Consider the following 21,274-nt stretch of genomic DNA (forward strand, 5'->3'; position numbering starts at 1 on the left):
GAAGAATCTCAGCTGTTCTATTTTTGGACAAGATTTCTGCCCCTAAGTGAGAGAAACAACAGTATTCTTTTTGCACCTTTTGTCTCCTGGTGCAGTCCCTGTTGTGGAGAAGCAAGAACAGAGAATACAGGGCAGTGTGTCATGAGACAGTGTTTGCATTGAACCCTGCTGTCACTCTCCTGCCATATCCACTCTAGTTTTCAGCTAAAGGGAAGGTGTTCAACTCCATCATGACGGAATATACTGCTCAATGACCACCACTTAACTTGTATTAATACTGAAGAGCGTGACAGCAAATGTATTTCATAAAAACATCCAGTCGTTACTTTTTTCATGTGTGAATTAGCCTTTAGAAAATGTGCTTTATAACTCACAAGCAAGTCAAATAAGGGGGGAAAAAAAATCAAGAATAATAAGTTTGAAATTAGTCCCCTCTTTGCAGTTAATTTCAGAAATATTTACACATGAACAGCACAACTTGAATAACCTTTATTTTGTTGTCAGCAGAAAATGGGCTGTTTATTCTGCTTTACTGGTGGCAGGCAAAGTCTAAAACATCATAATAGGCTTCTCTCTTAAAACACTTCAATGTGTTGAAGAGCAAAATTATACCAAACACAAGAAGCTATAACTGATAATATTTGCAACAAGTATTTATTACAATCTAACGGTGCTATGACTTGGTTTTTTTCCTCTTTATCTAGATTTATTGTTTAACCATGTTTACTGGTAGTTCAAACAGTGCCTCAGGAAGCTGTGCTTTTATGGTCAGTCCTAAACACATGTAACCCTCTTATCAGGCAAATGACACAGCTAAACTCTGTGGAAAACCCCACAGCCTAACTTTTTCCGTCACCCGACACACCTGATCCAGGAATAAATGAAGGCGGCTTCCTGTCAAGACAAAGGAGGGTTTTGCTTTCACGGTCATGGGTTTAAGGTTCATACAAGGTGGAAATAAAAAGTGGCTGCTTTTTTGTAAGTCGCCCCTGAGCGACTAACACTGTTTTAATTTCCATTAAAAAATGTCAGGAGCTGTGTATTTGAGAGGAATGTTGTGTGTATGCTGTTTAGGCTGACTGAAACACCAGTTTACTGCTGCAATACATGTAAATTTTAAATGTCAAGAAAATGTGTGAATACATTAAGCTACAACCAATATTAGTTCTTAATAACGAGGCTGCAGTGCACAAATGTTTTGTTATTTCCCAGAAACAAGATCTGACTTAATGGTTCACTTTTTATTACAGTTCTGTAAACAACAACATATCAAAACACACAATCAACTGTACAGTGTATAAAGGTTTTCATTGGCACACTGGAATTACATTCAAACTCTTTTGTAATGGATCTTTGCTGCCAGCTTGATATTTGCAAAGCAAAGTTCAGATTTCATGAAGAAATGCCAGCATTTAAAGCTTCGTGTTTAGCTTGGATACAGCGCAAGTAGCTGCGTCACCACTGAATTGTTGAGTACACACTTACAACAGAATGACCTGTTTGTGTCCCAGCTCATCACAGTTTAGGGACAAGACATTCTTAACTATTCTCAAAAAACAGGTGTGCTTTAAAGTGCTAAAAACTTGCAACTGTGAATATTTTCACGTTGCTAAACACGTGATTGCTGTCAGAGTTCCCCTCCCTTTACTGATGAGGGTCGTTTGTATCAGTCTGTAATGTGGTACTGCTGATGCATGCTGCTCACAAGGATCATTTGTTACGTTTACAATTTTACTGTGACTAAAACTGAAAAAAATCAAAATAATGTAAGCTGATCTGCATATGACATGATAGCTTAAAATATAACTGCAGAAAAATTTTGAGTGAAAATCCAGGTTTATTTTTTTAAACTAATACTAGGAGCACTAAAGTCAGTTGTCTAACATTCCTCCCCACAGCAGCTTTAACATGTGTGGTTCTATTTGACGTAAAAAATCTGAAGCCTCAATAGTTGTGTGAAGCAATTACCAGGCGCACTTATCAAAAGTGCAATTACTTTCCAGAAATTTACAATGTCAGATATTTAAAATATTATACAATAATATCTACATTTCTCATGAAGTCCAGTTAAAGTTTAGTGTGACACATGAGGTGGCCAGGTGAAGGGGCTGACGGTTGTGGTAGCGGGGTTGTCCCTCAAGCAGCGGATGTTCCCGGTGCTGAATACACACTGCAGCGGCCACAGCACAACCACAACCAGCAGCACCATGAGCACAGCGAAGAGGACCATCCTCTTCCAGTCTGACATTCTGCCCAGCAAGCCGGACGTCTGGCCTTGTGTCTGGACTGGAGCAGCTGCCTCTTTGCTGGCACCAATGTCAATGCAGATGCAGAAGGGCACGGGACTGTCAGGAGCGTTAGAGCCGCCATCCTGCCTGGAGCTGCTGTAGCACAACTTCTCTCCATCCAGCCACACTGGTTCTTCATGCTGCTGGTGGGTGGGCAGCTTGCAGAGGACCTCGCGGCTGGTGGTCAGGGCAGGGGGTCCTTCCTCGGGCAATACGGTGGGGTGACGACAGAAGGGGCAGGAGAGGCGAGCGTTGCCATCATCACCATCCTTGTCCGTCGTTGAGACTGCCATTAGGCGGGAAAGGCACTCGAGGCAGAAGGTGTGGGTGCATTCCAGCAGTTTGGGTGTTTTGAAGACATTGTCGTAGGTGTTGAAGCAGATGGAGCACTCTGGCTGGCTCACTACTGACACCTTCTTTTGTAGCTCCTGTGCCACTTCTTGAGAGGAGATCTGCACATGCCAAACCTGCTGGGTGTTCTCCATCTTCAGCCCTCCCTCACGTTTGTCCAGTGTCCTTTGGACCTCCTGGTCTGTTCTGAACTTCTGGATTATCCTTTAAAAAAATGAATGAAAAGTAGAGATTTAGTTGTCATATTTCAGATGATGTCTTGGTGCTGGTATCAACCAAGTGCAAATCATTTTTTCAGTCAGGCCCAACTCGTTTCACTCAGAGCACATTTTATACAGGCCAACTGGATGTTTGAGCTCTAAACTATTTTTACCCTGAGTCACTAACAATATTACACAGCTGACAGGATTTTCCTCTGTCAATGAGTGATTTCGTCACAGGAGAGATTCCAAATGGGTCAATATTCTGTGTGTGCTAGAACCAACAGCAATCAGTACAAACAAATGAGTCAGTAAAGTGACCTGCCAAGAGGAGGGGAAGGGAACATGCCCACCATCATATGCGAGTGGACAGTTCTGCAGGAACAGCCTAAGTGTTACTACTATTTAGAAAGACATGTTCTCAAGGGAACAATTCTAGTCATGATTACATTTCAATCAAGATAGAGGCCTTGTAACAAGGAAAACTTATACAAATACCTTTAATTCCAGAGTTAATTATAAATATTACAAGCCTTTACTGACTACAGTACTACTACAATATACATCAGAAGTGAAGTTCTGCCTGTGATGGAGAGGTTGTGTGCCATTGCCTTCCTCTTTCAAATACTACAAAGGTGTTCTATTGCAAGTTATAAGTCTTTTGTTGCATGTTGTAATTTCATTAAAATGTGATTTTTTTGTAAATGAATAGAAGAACTGACAAGATTAGATTCACGTCTCACTTATTTCCCAGCATCTTTCCATAGTTTTTTGATACAAATGCTAAAAATGAATAAGTTCACTCTTGATGCAATGCAAAACTGAGGTGCCCACTGTGAAAACCAAAACAGATATCATATGCTCATGTAATTAACGCAGGTAGTGGCAGAATATCCTAAACCAAACAGACTCAGACAAGAGTTTATCTGTGTAACTGCATGGACTGTACATGCAAGACTTTTTTTTAGTTTTTTTTACTGTATTTAAATTTTCTAGGGTCAGTTTGCATGTAAGCTACTGCAGAGTGTAAACGCGTGTCAGCCGGTACGGGGAGTCCTTGGTTCTTCTTAATTTGAGCAGCTGCTGAAGGATTGTTGTGGGCAGCTTATGCAAGTACCAGGGATCAACACAGGCTGCTTTGTTAATGTGACTTTTTGTTAACATCTGTATGGCACTTTCATAGAAACTAGTCGACCAAGTTTTGGCCCACTGTGGGTGACCTGAAGCAGCGCTGCATAGACTAACGTCGGCGGGGCACCAGTCCTTGAGGGCTGAGTTGCTGCTCTCTTCTGAGACTGCTCTCCTCGTTTTCAGAATGATAATGATAAGAATAGCCTGCCTTCTGGTATGGTGGGCCTGGTATTAAAAGTCAGTAATGTGAAGGAGACTCTGTGCCTGTGCATTAGGGATGAAGGATGTCAGAGCACAGGTGTTCTCCTCTCTTTGCCCTCAGGGCTGGTCTTGCCCCAGTTCTCCCTTCTACACAAAGTCCCTGCTTGTTCTCCGTGTAATCGCTCCATCTACCCTTGACATTCCTGCACTGCCAACTCTCTCTGCTCATCTGAGGATGTTGAATTCAAGCATGCTTTAGTAGGATGAGGACAGATTTTTCTCTATAATTACACTTGTCTCATCAGTACAAGCCTCTACTAACCTGATTGAGACTCAGTTGTCTTGTTGCTGAAACTGAAATTCCGTTGTCAGGTGTGGTCCTCTACTGGACGTCTTTCCCTCCTGCAGGAAGTGATGAAGCAAAGCCTCAGTGTGGCTTAGTTATCAATTAACTAATCATGATGGCCAGTTTTTATGGACCTTACCAACTATGAGGAAAAAAATACCTGTGTTCAATGAATGTGCAGCTAACTGTAAAATGCACTGAAGTCCTGCAGGTTCAACTATTTACACAGCATGCAAAGCAACTTTTAAAAACTACTGGTTATGAATTCAGCCCTGGACTTATTTGCTGGGACCTGCCCGGGGTGGGTTGGGGATGCTCGGATCTGTTTGTCATTAGCAACAGGTAGCATACTCTAAACATATCCTGAGTGACAGGCACATACAGAGGCTGGTAAATAGACAAACTACTAGCTCACTGAGGCTCACAGGGTGTCCTGGTGTCCACAATGGCCAGTACACCACTGGGACTGGCATAGCTAGCCTTTAAAGTCATCGTTCACACACATAAAGGTTCATATGTAGGTAAATAGTATATGTTTCATTATTTCACAGGTCACAGAGAGCCAGCACAGGCCTTAAAAATGAGAGACAGTTTTCCAAAGCCTCAGGCAATGTTACCTGAAGTAACAGTAAACAGCGAGTTACCAAGCACCAACAAATACAGTCTCACATTGTTAAACACCAAAGTACGGCCTCAGGCTGTTGTAGTCCTAATGACTCTCAGCTCCCTGCCTGATATGGGCTGAATGCAGTTTTTCATATGCTGTGTACTGTGCATCTTGGAGTAAATTTGTTGTTTATTCTTTACTTAAAGTGAAATTTAAAGAAGCATTAAGTCACTCTTTCATTTACAAATGAAAAGTTGAATTCATGACCAATTAAATGCACCCCTGCTCAAATCGTTGCTCTGTTTTTTTTTTTTTTACTCATTAAGCCTTATTTGCTCTTGTGTGACCAGTTCCTTGTGGTAGTTGGTGTGTGGAAATATTACCTTCATTCAGTTTGCATACAGGAAAATTTTCTTTACAAATGCCATCCTACTATACCATAATTTAATATCAGTGACAAATACATGCAAGCCCTGTGGTCCGTCATTTGGTGAAAGTATTAGTAATAAATCATATCAAATTCAGTTTGTTTATAGGACACATTTGCAACAACCTGAACTGACCAAAGTGCTGTTCATGTTATCAGTTAAGCACCAACAGCAACATAAGAAAAGTAAGACAAGATAAGATGTCCCACTTTAAGGTCTACTTACAGCCTGTTTAAATGACAGGCAGTTTCAAAGTAAAATGTAAACTTCATACTTAAGTTTTAATCTTTTAAAACATATGCATGGTTGTATGAAAGTGCATGTTTGTTTTTGCATATGTGTGACTTTGATAGCGGTGATCTATCTGCATTAATGTAGAATCAGCTCTGGCTGCGAGTTGACATGTTCTCATCAACGAAATAAAATGTCCAGAATCCACGTAGAGCAAAAGCAATCCAAAACATTTGAGTTCCACAGTGAAGGCTCACTGCACACCAGGGTCAAATATTAACTCAGAGTAAGTCGTTGCTGAACCTAAAATACTAACCTCAAACAGGGCAAGACTCTTTATTGTCTTTGTGCAGTGTTCTACTTTGACCTTCACTTTACGATCCTTTGTAACTTATCAGTAGCACGTGTTTTTCTTACCCATCCCACTGACCCATTTGCATACCAGTCATTTGTGTCTTAGTCAAATTAAAGAATTTTTTTCATGCTTCATGTAAAGCAAAGTAGTGAGCTTATTCTTCAGCTCCTTTGTGTCAAGCTCAGCTGTGTGTATTTGCTGCTGTATGTTCAGCTGTACTGTCAACCACAAAGCTGCGCTACCTGTTCTCAGTTTGAAAAGCAAATGAAACTCAGTCTACCTGTCGTTTGAACTAAGGAGTGGGGAATGGGGGAGGTCGCTGCAGATAGTTTAACTGAACCTGCCAGGGGCAAAAACAGACCTGAGTAGCAGCATGTGTAAACACCAAAAGACAATGCAGGAAACAGGATACAGACACTTGAGAATGCCAACTGAATATACAGAAAACTACTTGTGAAATGTGATTACTGACTGGTGGAGCTGCTGCAGGGGTTCACTGATGGATGTAATCCACCTGCGCTGTCGCATTAACAGCTTTTTGCAACTGAGCACAGTTTAGGAAATGAGGTGAGGGAACCTAATTTATTACACATTAACTCAGCGGTCGGCAGAGTTTTTTGGTATTTGGTTCATCTCGAATTTTTCCAAGGGATGAAAAAAGTATCTATCTATCTATCTATCTATCTATCTATCTATCTATCTATCTATCTATCTATCTATCTATCTATCTATCTATCTATCTATCTATCTATCTATCTATGCAAAAACTATTAACTCACACTAGTGCAGTTCTTAGAAAAACATACAATGAAAACAAATGCCTTAGTCAAACATTTTCATACTTCATAGTGTCACAACAGTAAGCCACACACTGGCAAAGAAAGCACAAAGCCTCAAGGCAATAGAGCAAAGGTGCAGTTTACCTGTTCGATGATGAAGATGTCAAATGACCCTCTGTGGATCTGTATGGGCTGCTGTCGGCTCACTCTCCCTGCGGTTGACAATGCATGTGCCTGGAGCCAAAGTCAACTGATTTCTTGGATCCCAGCAGGGAGTTTTTAATTGTGTCTCCGCTCAGGCTGAGGTCCTCCTCTGTGCTCTCCTCTGCTCTGCTGGAGTGACAGCAGGTGTGTGTGAGTCTGTGTGTGTGTTCAGAGGCTGAGAAGTAGTTGGCTGTGTCAGTATCAGCTCTGGGTCCTCCTTCTTTAGCGTCTGTTGGCCAGTCTCACCTGACCTGCTCTGTCAGCTCCCTTTTCAGCACTCTACGTAAATGGCCTCAGACACTGTCTTGGCCTTGAGGTGGTGTCTAGAGGTGGTGCCTGGAGGCAGGGGAGGAGGGCGGGGGGGAGGGAGGTTGTTGGTGGTTCGGGATGTGGGGGGGGGGGGGTGTTTTCGTTCAAAGCCTTCAAGGGGAATAGTACACATTCCTGGCCTCTCAATACCCCTCCCTGTCTCCCCACCTTCACAAACCACACATAACACAAACAGTCTGCAAAACTAGCAAACTAATTTAATGTAATGAATCCTTCAACTGACAGCTGCATTTTCTTTCTTGTCAACACTATCCAAGTCTACTCTCTCTTAAAAAAGCACTTTTTCTCTCCCAAAACAAATGGGATGCAAACTGCTGATGTGATGTAACACCGCTGCACTGGACATTAAACACAAAACTATATAGTATTTGCATCAGCCAGTGTACTTGCACTGCACATTACATATAAAGGATTGATTTCCATCCGTTCAGTGATAAGGTAAAAGGTGGTGATGCAGGACTGTGTTCCCAGTGGAGCACCACTCTCTGTGAATAGCCTCTTTTTCTATTTCTCTATACAGTGTTGCTAGTCAACACAGCAGCTCTAGCCATGATGTCCCCAGAACATTCATCCAGAGTTGTAACTTTCAGTGACTCGTATATCTTGACAAGTTTTCCAGCTCTGCTTCATCAGAAAAGTATCTTGTAATGACAAAAGTGATGTCATAAGGGTGAGTTCACCATTAGGCAGAAAAGAGCCTGGAGAGATTACATTTCAAAGACTTATAAAGATTCCTTCAGTATTTAATTCAGGAAATAAACATAAAAGTAACAAATGTGCATCCTCCATAAAGGGTCTGTTGCTCATTAAGATGAATGAAGGATGTGTGTTGGAGGTTTTATTTGATTACTCATTTTATTTTATGATAATGACTAATGGCCATGGGCCGTTAGCAATAGCATGTCTGTGCACTAACAGCTGTCTCACTGACTCGGTTATTTAGTAACCCAAACACAAATACAGCCGTATCATATCAGCAAAGTCATTTATTGGAACTTGAGTTGTGGGTGCTTCGAAGAAGGAGGAGGTATATAGTCAAATGTTGTTTTATTTCCCTTCCTGACATCCATGAACTTGACTTCCTTCATAATAAAAATGTCAAAGATTTACTGGGTGACTGGATGAACATAATAGCCTACAGTAAGTTGTTTTGCAGTATGGAGGGCTGGGTGAAACTGCAGCTGAGGTTGAGGAGGGATACACGTGAGTCGGGAAGCTGTGTGTGCAGGCAGGCCATAAAATGACACAATGTTGACTATCCCTCCACTCGATGCGACATTTACTCAAACACTAAAGTGCAAGGATGATATTTTCAACCTCTGTCGTCAAGCCACCAAGGGCAAAATCTGTGCTTTTGTATTTTCAGAGTAAAACATACTGAAGCTGAGGCTGAAGCAGGTGGGAGTGAACTGTGTGTACACTGATTTGTGAATATTCACCTTGTTTCCAATGATTACCAGTATTAGTTCAGTATTATTGACCTGTGACATGGTTTTCCATGGTCATGGGCCTTCCAGGGTTGATCAAACAATGAATGCTATGCATCCAAAAATTGTTCAAATCCACAAAAGAAAAATAAACAATACATATCCTTTTTGATTCTAATGCAAATCTTAAGTTTCTCCAGATACAAAATAATTTGTCAGTTTGAATGTAGATGAAATGTATACAAGATGACACAATATTTTTTGAACACATTAATTTAAAAAACACTGAATCTTGGGTGGGAACCCAAAAAAAATGGTGGAATAAGAGCAAAAATATAAATCAAAGGAGAAGAGGCTCCACACAAATCTTGTGTTTAAGTAATAGTTGATTTCAACAAACAAAAGAGAAAATCTAAATAGCAACTCTGTTAAGAGGTTTGGATGATTGTGATGCTAATTGGTAATATTAATAGCTGAGAGAGCGCAGTGCTCCAAGACTGTTCACTCCCTGACCTTACGCTGAACATAGGCATTTGTTATGCATGCGTACATTATGTGCAGATACCTAATTGCCTGACTTAAATATGTAGCGGGAGGCGAGAATCGATGGGACTCGGAAACACCGAACAATTTAATCGGTTGTTCCTTGTATTATTTCCGATAGGTCGACAGCAGTGGATTTGTAATAGGATCGTAATCATGTGATCATCAGCAGGCAGCTGAGGTAGCACTCACTAGTCATAGTTACAGTGACACTGTGCTGCTATCTCAATGGGAAATCCTGAACAAATCCGTGGATCCAGACTATAAGCCATATCACTGCTAAAATCTAATGAGGTGGTCCCTGTATCATTTCTGACCTTCCTTGAAAATTTCACTGAATCTGTTGGTCCGTTTTTGAGTAATGTTGCTAACAGACGGATTCACTTATGCCGATCATCACATAACTCAGCCGCATTCCTTGGTGGAGTAATAATAATAATTTTTTTTCTTATCAGCTATTGAATGGATTGCCATGATACTGCATAAATATAACTGGTGCAATGAGGATGACATCTATGATTTTGGGTGTCTCTTGACTTTTGATGGCCTTTAATTTAACCAAGCACTGTAATAGTCAGTTCCTTCATTTTGATGCAGGTAGTGGTATCGTAGTAGGCTGTCTTTTCATTTAATGACCTTTTATATTGCTAGATGAATGTCCTACAATGTTTTCACTGCATGATTTGGCCGAAGTTTTAGTTTATGACCAAATACCTGCAAAATTGATGACCATCCCGTCAGCATCAGCTGTATTTCTATTTAGTACTAAGCAGCAAATGTTAATATGCTAAATGCTAAATTAAGATGAATTAAGATGAGGTCAACATTATTCCTCCTAAAAATCACTGAACATGGGTGTAGTCTTGTCAGTACACAGTCTACTTAATGGACCTGTTTTTCAGGTGTGTTTTTAACTTTTATATTTGGGAATTGTGGGAATGATTTTTGCGACCTCTTGGCCTTTTTCCCCACCAGGCAAGTCAAGACACCATTTTTAATGCAGAACATTTAAAAGTGAGACGAAATTGGTGTTACAAATTTACTAAGTTAAGTCACTAAAAAATTACATCTAGATATAGATGTGTATATATATATATATATATATATATATATATATATATATATATATATATATATATATATATATATATATATATATACACACATATATGTGTGTGTGTGTGTGTGTGTGTGTGTGTGTATATATATATATACACTAGATATATAGCTTTATATCCTACTTCTATAGTTCACGTTTAAGGCTATGTATGATGTAGACTCTGCTAAATCACAGTGGTAAGAAACTTGACGTAATTTTGGTCCAGTCACCTATTTCAGGTGCAGACAGAGGTCACGTTTCAGATGGCAGTCAAAAGGACCTCGAAGCAAAACAAACAAACATGGGGAATATTGGTTTATGAGCTTATGAGGCTATTTCCAAGGCTTTCCTGTAAGCTAGTTTTCCTTATCTTTATAGCTCCCAATTGCAAAACAGTCACGTTCTTGATCAAATACTCTTTGGACCAGCAGCTCTTACTACAGTGATTTGTAACCAATAATTCATCAACGAAGGGGGAAGTGTAACGTCTTCATATTTCTCCTTATCAAAATCACATTATCAAAGTTATTAAGAAAAGAATAAACAGCCCAACCATCTACAGAGGCTAAACTGTGTTTGGCAAAAACAAACCACATGCTACTCAGGTCTCCTAAAGGTTATCATCGGTCTAAGAATAGCTTTTCACAACAAACATCCCACTTTTGAAGTGTTCAAGCAATATTTTTGTTTAGTATGAAATTATCATTTTCTAGCTCACTGACCTTCACTGTCAACATGTGGCTTTTATGGTTATATTTACGCTGAGTCAATTTGATGCATTATCGCGTGTGGGCAAAATGACTTTTGGAAAATGATGATACATTCAAAAAAACCTGTCATCAAACACACATTTATATCTCTCTGTCTCTCTCTCTTCACACACACACACACATTTTTTATGTAAAGAATATGAAGACTCGGTGGATGGTTTGGATGCAGGTTATTTATATTTATTTAATAGTAATTTAATAGTGATTTTAATACAAAAATCAATGAATCACATTACTTGTATAACAATTGTCATACAAACAGAATGTAACACAAAGTGCACTACAGAACAAAAGGAATTAGATACAGTACCCTCCCAATCCCCCCATAAACATTATGCTATAAGCATTATGCCCCCCACTGGGATTATATAAACTATAACAGAGAAATGTAAATTTTTAAAGGACAGACTCAGGCTTTTTGAAAGATATATGTATATTTTATACAAATAATATGCCCCTTTAATTATTTCTCCTGTCTGTGCTGGTCATAAAGTTTCTCACGCAATGTAAAGGATTCATTATGGAAAGAAGAAATGAACACAGGGACCAGATATTGCTCCATGAGGGCATGTGACTATTGTTTAAGACATACTTCAATTCAATTTAGCTCACTAAGTGATCCCAGAGCACGTTACATACACAATATTATTGAGAGAAACCCAACTGTTCCCTCTTGAGTAAGCACTTGGCAGCACCAGCAACACCTGCACAGAGGACATAAGAAACAGTGGAAATTACCAGAAAGACAAAGTTAGTCACATGCAATAAATGTATGGATTGTGAAAGGAGTGAATAGAAGAGAGGTGTTCAGTGCATCATGGGAAGTCTTTCAGCAACCCGTGACTAAACATAACAAAATGATGATCCATGGTCATCTGAGCAGCCCTGACTATAAACTTTATCAAAGAGGAAGATCTGATGCCTGTTTACCTCCTGAATCCAAACTGGGTGTGGATTACACAGCAGAGGAGCTGATAACTGAACGGTCTGTTTATCTGAAAACTCTTTAAGGCAGGGGTGTCAAAAAAGTTCATTCTGAAAGTCTTTTTGCAAAACATTATGAACAACCTGAAATTTCTTAAAAGAAATAAGTGCAATTTCAACACTATTATGCCTCAGTTTATCATTTACACATAACAACTTAGAGATCACAGTGTGTCTTCAGAGGCACAAAGCATTCAGTCACAGGTATCTGAAACTGAATAATATAGCATTTAACTTTATGATCAAAACATCTTGCAAAAATCTAGATATTATTTTAAATTTACAATAACTTCCACATCTGTGCAGCACACAAACTAAAGTGGGAACTATTAAGGAAGAAGGTTAAGTTTTCCCCCTGCCTTGTAAATGTGTTAAATTTATACATAAAAATACATACAGGTTGTGGCAGCATAGTGGACAAATTTAAAAAGCAGTTACTTTTATTGAAAAATTGTAGTTAATATTGTGTCTGTAATTTTTAAACTTTGCAAAGTCATCCTGCGGGCCGGATTGGACCCTCTGGCGGACTGGTTTTGGCCCGTGGGCCATATGTTTGATACCCCTGCTTTAAGGTCTTTAACATGTTGTTCATGAAGGGCTTTTTATGTGAGAAGGATTCTAAATTCTATTCTTGCTAAGACAACAGAAATCAGTTTGAAAAGTCATCAAATCATTTTGCTAACAGAAACTTAGAGATAAAAGGCATTTAATATTTAATAGTCCACATTTAATGTTCCTGTTTTTTAGTAGTATTCATATTCATATGTTCCCATAAATCATCATTGTGTATTGGTTTTTGATGTATGTGTTGTAGGTGGGCAGGGAGCAGACAACTTTATGGGGATTTGGGATTTTTGCTGGGTGGTTAGTTTGTGAAAATTTGGTTAATTTAACATCGTGTAGTGATGCACAATATATAACTAGAAAAAATGCCAAAAAATGATCAAATCTTAAAACAGCAACTTGAAGAAGTTGTCAGGATTTGTGAGGTGATGAGTAACACAGCAGGATCCTTCAATGGCCAGTGTGAAGACAGAGTGGACTGTGGACTGGGATCAGCTGCTGTCACCAGCTTGTTTTCGCAGCTTTGTGGAGTTGTAGCGATAGCAGCAATTAAATTAGTAGCTGCAGTAAGTCAACTTTATTTATAGCAGTTTTTTTTCCAGAACTGATATCACAACAAGAGATTAAAAAGGCAGTAAAACATTAACTACTGACCCAGTTTAATAAAACAGAAAACAGAAAATTAATTAGGTTCGTTAGGTGTTACCAAGCACAGGGGTCCAAATCCTTACGAGTTTGTAATGGCAAGAGTAAACATCTTCATAAATGAACAGCTTTTATGTCTTTACAACAAGCACAAAAAACGATAAAAATGCATTTTCCAAATATGGGGAATATTGTAATTCTACTACTGCTTTTTCAGTCTGAATTTCAAGCTACAGTAGAGCCTGAGCAGTAGGTCTGGTTCAGAGGACCCACAGTAAGACCTCCGGATTAAACACTGCATTGTAATTAAGGTGTGTGTCTGTTCCTCTGTGTTGTCCAGCCAATGCTGCTGAATGGAGGCTAAGAGACAGTTTACAACCACAGGGAGTGACTGCAGGTGTGTTCAAGTATGACTGGTTCTACAGTCTCACAGCCTCTTCATGCACCACTGACAGTGTGGCTTTACTTCATTTCCTTCAAATTACTTGTTAATTATTCAAATCTGCTTTGGCTTGTTTTCATATGATCACATTTGTGATGTAGTGTCCCCTGTTGTTGCAAATATCAATCCAGTGTTTCTTTCAGTCATGTGTTGAGTTTAACTGAGACAATAAGTGGACTTTGAATTTAGTATAGTGTCCCATCTGGATGTTGGGTCCCTTCCACTGGTCACGAGAGAAATCTGAGAGACACTGCAATTATTATTCTTTGGGAAAGAAGAAGAAAATCCTGCCACACAATTTATTAGATTAGCTTTTTTGTAAAACACTGAAAGTAGAACTTCTCTGGGCCTGAAAATTTCATATAAAACTATAACAAATTAAAAGGTAGTAACTGTTAAAAACACACAGGGATCAATTTTCAGTTGCCTTCTTTGTGAGGGTTAGATGTCAATGGTGGTTTAAACTTTAATAAAGTGTCAGATTTTATTATTTCATCATATGTTTTATGAAAAACCTTAATCTGTAAAGTAACTAGTGGTGAGATAAATATAATGCAGCAAAAGTAAGTTCCTTCTGAGATGTAGTGCAGTAGAAGTATAAAATGCCCTAAAATTTACATAGTTAAATTTCCTTAAGTATGTACTTAAGCACAGTATTAATGTTATGATCTCTGTGAATAATTACCAATGTGCAGTAAAGAACGACTCACACACTGAACAAAAAAGGAGTTGAGACTAGAGTGTGGACTTAAATCTTTCTGTTTGATGTATTGCAGGTCTGATCAGACAGTGAAAACTGTGTAGAGTGCAAATGTGTCAGTCCACGAATGACTTGTCCTGTTTTTTTTCTTTTTTTGCACTGAGGAGAGTCCAACATGATCTGTGCAGTCCATGCACTTTGGCACATTTTTTTCAACATCTATACAGTGAGGTATTGTATCAAATATACATATCTAAATCCAGATTCAAGTCTCAACTCCTTTTTTTTTCATTTGATAGGCAAGTTCTCTTTTTCCGCACTGCAGTACCGCACCACAGAAGAAACAGAGCAGCTCAACCTTTGAAAACCAATAATCATGACTGTACCAGAAATAAGTATGGTGCACCATAGATGTAGCTGTAATGTGAACATTAGGGACAGCATCTTTATAAGAGCAGCAGAAGTGTTAGTCCTAATAGTAGCGACCTCTTCAACATCAGACCTAGTATTTGCATTTTCTTTGCCTATGAACAATGTGAATCTCTGGATTTCTACGAAAATGAACAAGTTGCAGCTTGCCAATGTTAAACAATTTGTTAAGGTGTCAAAATCAGAGATGGCCAGGGGGAGTTCATGAAGAGTTCTGCCTGTTTCTGCCTCAACAACTGTTCATTCCACAAGCAGAAACAAATTTCTGAGTCTCTGAGTCTGAGATATTGCGTGAGAGCAAGCTCTCTAAATCAAACAAGAACTTGTCCTTATAAATAATGATAAAAATGGATGGGTATGAATAGTTAATGGTCAGAAAAAAGTACCAATAAAACAGTATAAAAATACTCTGCAAGTAAAAGCCCTGCATTCAAAAAATCCTGCTTAAGTAACACTAAGTAAAAAGTAAGTAAGTAAGTAAGTAAAAGTGATCATTACTCCTCCTCTGACTTATAATTGGATGTCGCTGGTGTAATTCTGTGTGGCAGGTATTGTAAAACAATTCATACAGTGCTTTTCAAACACAGGGTTGGGACCCTTTCAAAGATCACAGAAAATCTGAGGGCACTGAGATGATTAATTGTACCTGAGCACGGGGTTATGTAAGCTTCTCCATCGCTGTACATAAAAATGTCAGATATGTGTAGTCTGGAAGGTGTAGCAGTAATATTAGCAACAGGGACAGCAGCATTATAACAGAAATAGTAAACTTAGAGGGAGCATCAGTATTCTCAGCAGCATTAGGTCTCTTTAATGTTAGTCTCACCACTAGCGCCCGCAAAGTAACACTTTTTGTCTGTCTTTCTGTGTGTCCACAAACAAATTTCTGAATTTATATGAGAAAAGAACAGCTACAGGTTTGGTTCTTGTCAAGGTTAAATGACTTGTAAGACTGTTGCAGTCAGTCCTGGTTGGAACTGTGAATGTAACAGCGTAAGTAGCACATTCACAGTAAGTTTGTCTATTCCTGCAACAAAAAATGCGAACTGCGCATTCTGTGAGCACTGAAAACAGGGTCAAAGGCACAACACTGCATGAGGATATGAGAATAAAAAGTAATTATAATGCAACTGCTGTACTTTACACCATCAAATTTCTAATTCTTTTCATTTACTGGCTTTGATTTGAGTTGCTTTAAGTAGATCATCAAAATTTGTATAATTGAACGCTACCTCTAAAGTAGGCTGCAGTCATTCATCAAGGGAAGTGAGAGGAAACAGGTTCTGTAAGGATACATCTTGGCAGACAGATAATATGTGTAAATCTGCATTGGACCTATGAGACACTTACAAGCTGGCAGTATTCTACATTTCTCTTACTGGTCACAAATTTCATGAAAAAACTCACAAACAATGTGTCACACAGTACTTGTTTCCAACTTGCCTGTAATTTTCAGCCCCATTGGTTTGAACTGAAGGTGTAAATCTTTTTTCAAAAAACTGCAGTGTACAGTTGTTTTAAGGAAATGTTAGTTAAACTTTTAACTATCATTAATCTGCGGTACCAGTGAAATCTAATATGATGACAACCTCCAAAAACAGTGTTCATTTTTGACAGTTTGGTCAATATTTTTGCAATATATCTGTCACTGAAATAGGAAATACTTTTAAGATGCATTTTTTAAAATTTTGATGTAAAAAAAATGCACAAAGTTACTTTTGTAATGTTAAATACAATCTTTTTAATTTTTTCCTCTTATGGTTATTGTCATAAGTGCATTGTGATGATGTATTTTCGAGCGAATCCAACACAGAATTCTTTAAAAAGGGTTATAGATCTTAACAAGTAGGAGAATGTTCTCAGCTCATAAACTTCATCTTTCAGTTTATTGCATTTACATTTAAAATCACCAAATTTGGAGATCCACTCATTTGAAAAACTGTAAACTGAAAAGTAGCTAAAGCTGACAGACAATTGTAGTGGAGTAAAAAGTACGATATTTGTCTCTGTGATGCCGTGAAGTACAAGTAGAAAATAGCTCACAATAAAAAAAATAAAATAAAAAAAAAACAATGGAAAGTGGGTCCGTGTACGGTCGTGTATGGATCTGGTAATTGGATTTTCCGTTCTGAAACGGGTATTGAAAAACAAAAAACGAGTGGTTATTTGATTTTCGTTTTAAAAGGGATATACGATTTTTTTTAATGCTTTGATTTTCGTTTTATATTTAGAATAACAAGAAAGTAAAATCAGTAAGAGACAGAAACGAAAAAAGGTCCGTTTTTTCATTTTCTGAGACCGGAAGTGGTCATCAGCAAGTGTGGAGCCAAACAGAGTACGGTGCATAGACTGTACATACATTTTTTTTTTCGTTAGTTTTCATGGTCAAAATGAGAGATCAGGTGGCCGATCTTAAAATAAATCAATATTGATTTTTTTATAGAGCGTTAAAGTTTTGCAAAGCCAGGGGGCGGGACTACTTGATTGACAGTCCGGTCTGGAATGATTGACAGGTCCTATGGAGGAGACAGCAGAGACTCGGCTCTCCTTGTTTGGATTAATTCTGATATAATAACTGTTGGTTTATTTATCGGTGGAGCAGCAGAACATTTTCCACAGACAGTTTTCCTGCCCGTTGGCTTGTTTTAACCAGTTTTCTACCTTCGGCTGATTCTACCAGCAGACACTGAAAGGACTCTGATAGTTCGGTAAGTAAATGTTTATTTTCGTATCGGTGCCGCGTTGAATGCACTTTATATGCAGCTTTAGTGTCAGATATAAGGTGTGCCATGCACTCCAGACGTTGGTGGAGTTTGTTTCAGTGTGTGTTGACCAGAGAAGAAAGTTAGCATAGTAAATATAAGCTTTAATGTTAGCGATGCTAACCGAGCTAGCTGCTCAATCGTAGCCTGATTAAAGCTAACGTAGCATCAAGCTAATGTGTTAAGTTTCATGTAAACAGCTGAAGTGTGTTGTGTTCCTGTAATGTGGTTCATTAAGTTCATAAAACTGTGGCTGGTTGACATTAATGTAACGTTCACTTAAATGTGATTAAAACAGTAACGTTAATGTTCTAGTTGTCAGTAATCAGCTTTAATTTGACACTAAAACAGACTGATAGTTTTAAATGACATCAGTTTCATTAATTTGTTGAAAATTGTCCCATTTGTTGTTGTGATGTTGCTGCTGATTCATTAAAAGCAGATGATCCGTGTTGAAGATACGTTTAGTTCTGCTATAAGAAGTACAAGAAGGAAAATGGAAGTTTAGTTCTGCTACATCAAAGATTTCAGGATTAAAATAACTAAATGAGTCTTTATGCCTCAAACTTTATTTTTACAATAAAGAAATAATGAAATAATCACAGATAATAAAAATATAAATAGCAGAGAAAACCTGAGAGAATAATTTCCTGAAAAGTCTGTGAAGGAAAAGTAGCTTTTTATCCTGAAAGATCAGAATCAGCTCCAACATCTGCATCTGACAGCATCAAGTCAACCAGAAAGAAAATAAAAAAGAAAATGGCTTCTTTCTGATCACATCTGTTCCGCTGCTCACAGTCTGCTGCTGCTCACATTCTTCACATTTATAGTCCACTTTTAAAAGTTCAGCAGACAGGTGCTCTGCTTTGGAGTGTGACGATGTCGTTGGTGATATGGAGAGTGAAGTTTCCGTTTCACCCACAGCATGCTTTAGGGCAGCCGGGTCGGTCTTGATGTTTGAAATACTGACCGACAGCTCAGATTTAACTGTCTGTAGTTCTGTTTTGATGGGTGTTAAACTTTCTTTCAAAACCGACAGGAGCTGGGTCTTTAAAATAACCGCCGTCTTGTTACAGAGTGAAAGCAGCAGTTCCTCCTTAAGGTCAGAGATTGCAGCATCTGAGGGCCTCTTCAAAAGAAGACGTAGTTGATGAAGGCGTTCTGGAGCAGGACCAGAAAGACCACGACCAAGCAGCCTTGAGATCTTAGGCAGCGTCTCCCTTGGGTGGGTGTCAACGGTGTTCACGGTCAGGTCTGTGGTAATCCTGTCAAAAAACAAAACAGAAAAAAATCTAGATTATAAATCAACATGTAACCAAAGCCCTCTGTGTATAACGCCATAGTATAGGATGTAGTTCAGAAAATGTCAGAGTATAGTACTTTTCAAGAAAAAACATAGTATGGCCTGTAGTTCATAGTATAGCGTGTCGGCAAAAAAACCCAACTGATTGTTATGTGGTTCAAAAAGTGCAAAATGATAGGATGTTGCCTAAAATTGTCATGTATGATATGTGGTTCAAAAAATGTCATAGTGCAGTATATTGTCAAAATAGTATGTTTTTCAAGAAAAGAGTATATGTTGTCTAAAAAATGCCATAGAATAATATTTCATTTCACAAGTAAAAGTATAGTAATTTTTAAAACTGTTCAAATTCTTGTATGTTGCTAAAAAAAAAAAAAAAACTAAAACAAAAAAAAACATCATAGTAATATGTCAATTTAAAAAGCCTATAGTATAGAGTGTCACCCAAGAAACGTTATGGTATAGCATGTCGCTCTAAACACGTCATAGTATGGCCTTTGGTCCAGAAAACGTCATAGTATAGCATGTGGCTCAAAAAACGTCATAGTATAGCATGTCGCCCAAAAAATGTCATAGTACAGCATGTCGCTTTTAAAACGTCATAGTATAGCATGTCGCTCTAAAAACGTCATAGCATGTCGGTCTTGAAACGTCACAGTATAGCATGTCGCTCTAAAAACGTCATATCATTCCCTTTGCTCCAAAAGACGTCATAGTATAGCATGTCGCCCAAAAAATGTCATAGTACAGCATGTCGCTTTTAAAACGTCATAGTATAGCATGTCGCTCTAAAAACGTCATAGCATGTCGGTCTTGAAACGTCACAGTATAGCATGTCGCTCTAAAAACGTCATATCATTCCCTTTGGTCCAACAAACGTCATAGTATAGCATGTCGCTCTAAAAACATCATAGTATAGCCTTTGCTCCAAAAGACATCATAGTATAGCATGTCGTCCAAAGTTCATCATAGTATAGCATGTCGCTCTAAAAACGTCATAGTATAGTATGTCGCTCTAAAAAGGTCATAGTATAGCATGTTGCTCTGAAAACGTCATAGTATAGCATGTCGCTCTAAAAACGTCATAGTATAGCATGTTGCTCTAAAAATGTCATAGTATAGCATGTCGCTCTAAAAACGTCATAGTATAGCATGTCACCCAAAAAACATCATAGTATAGCATGTCGTCCAAAAAACGTCATCGTATAGCATGTCGCTCTTGAAACGTCACAGTGTAGCATGTCGCTATAAAAACGTCATCGTATAGCATGTCGCTCAAAAAATGTCGTAGTATAGCATGTCGCTCTATAAACATCATAGTATATCATGTCTCTCTAAAAACGTCATAGTATAGCATGTCGCTCTTGAAACGTCATAGTATAGCATGTTCCTCTAAAAACGTCGTAGTACAGCATGTCGCTCTTGAAACGTCATAGTATAGCATGTCGCTCTTAAAACTTCATAGTATAGCATGTGGCTCAAAAAACGTCATAGTATAGCATGTCCCCCAAAAAACGTCATCGTATAGCATGTCGCTCTTGAAACGTCACAGTGTAGCATGTCGCTATAAAAACGTCATTGTATAGCATGTCGCTCTTGAAACGTCACAGTGTAGCATGTCGCTATAAAAACGTCATCGTATAGCATGTCGCTCAAACAATGTCGTAGTATAGCATGTCGCTCTATAAACATCATAGTATATCATGTCGCTCTAAAAACGTCATAGTATAGCATGTCGCTCTTGAAACGTCATAGTATAGCATGTTCCTCTAAAAACGTCGTAGTACAGCATGTCGCTCTTGAAACGTCATAGTAGAGCATGTCGCTCTTAAAACTTCATAGTATAGCATGTGGCTCAAAAAACGTCATAGTATAGCATGTCCCCCAAAAAACGTCATCGTATAGCATGTCGCTCTTGAAACGTCACAGTGTAGCATGTCGCTCTTAAAACGTCATAGCATAGCATGTCGCTCTAGAAATGTCATAGTATAGCATGTCGATCTTGACACGTCACAGTATAGCATGTCGCTCTAAAAACATCATAGTATAGCCTTTGGTCCAAAAAACATCATAGTATAGCATGTCGCTCTAAAAACGTCATAGTATAGCATGTCGCTCTAAAAAGGTCATAGTATAGCATGTTGCTCTAAAAACG

The 21,274-nt window shown here is 38.6% G+C and overlaps 3 protein-coding genes across 4 annotated transcripts in view; 1 reads left to right on the forward strand and 2 right to left on the reverse strand.

The window, feature by feature from the left end:
- The window catches only part of ptpn11b (protein tyrosine phosphatase non-receptor type 11b), an 84,567-nt gene that overhangs the window by 52,143 nt on the left and 11,150 nt on the right, over window positions 1-21,274 (forward strand). The window lies entirely within an intron of this gene.
- LOC111567362 (RING finger protein 223) lies at window positions 1,227-7,407 on the reverse strand. 2 transcript variants are annotated; one of them, XM_035947333.2, is made up of 3 exons: window positions 7,062-7,407; window positions 4,494-4,573; window positions 1,227-2,843 (listed from the first exon to the last, which is right to left on the reverse strand). In XM_035947333.2, exon 3 carries the CDS (start codon window positions 2,771-2,773, stop codon window positions 2,075-2,077), a length of 699 nt encoding a protein of 232 aa, XP_035803226.1. In that variant the 5' UTR covers window positions 2,774-2,843; window positions 4,494-4,573; window positions 7,062-7,407; the 3' UTR covers window positions 1,227-2,074. The 2 variants fall into 2 exon arrangements, with proteins under 2 accessions (XP_035803226.1, XP_023124200.1); XM_023268432.3 differs by lacking the exon at window positions 4,494-4,573 and having other exon boundaries at window positions 7,062-7,406.
- Window positions 16,950-21,274, reverse strand: part of LOC129349482 (uncharacterized) — a 17,712-nt gene continuing 13,387 nt past the window's right edge. The window contains exon 6 of the mRNA XM_055012749.1: window positions 16,950-19,081. Within this exon, the coding sequence (XP_054868724.1) occupies window positions 18,544-19,081 (538 nt within the window). The 3' untranslated portion in view covers window positions 16,950-18,543. The remainder of the gene's footprint in view (window positions 19,082-21,274) is intronic.

This window comes from Amphiprion ocellaris, chromosome 8, assembly GCF_022539595.1.
Source record: "Amphiprion ocellaris isolate individual 3 ecotype Okinawa chromosome 8, ASM2253959v1, whole genome shotgun sequence".
Classification (NCBI taxonomy): Eukaryota; Metazoa; Chordata; class Actinopteri; family Pomacentridae; genus Amphiprion; species Amphiprion ocellaris.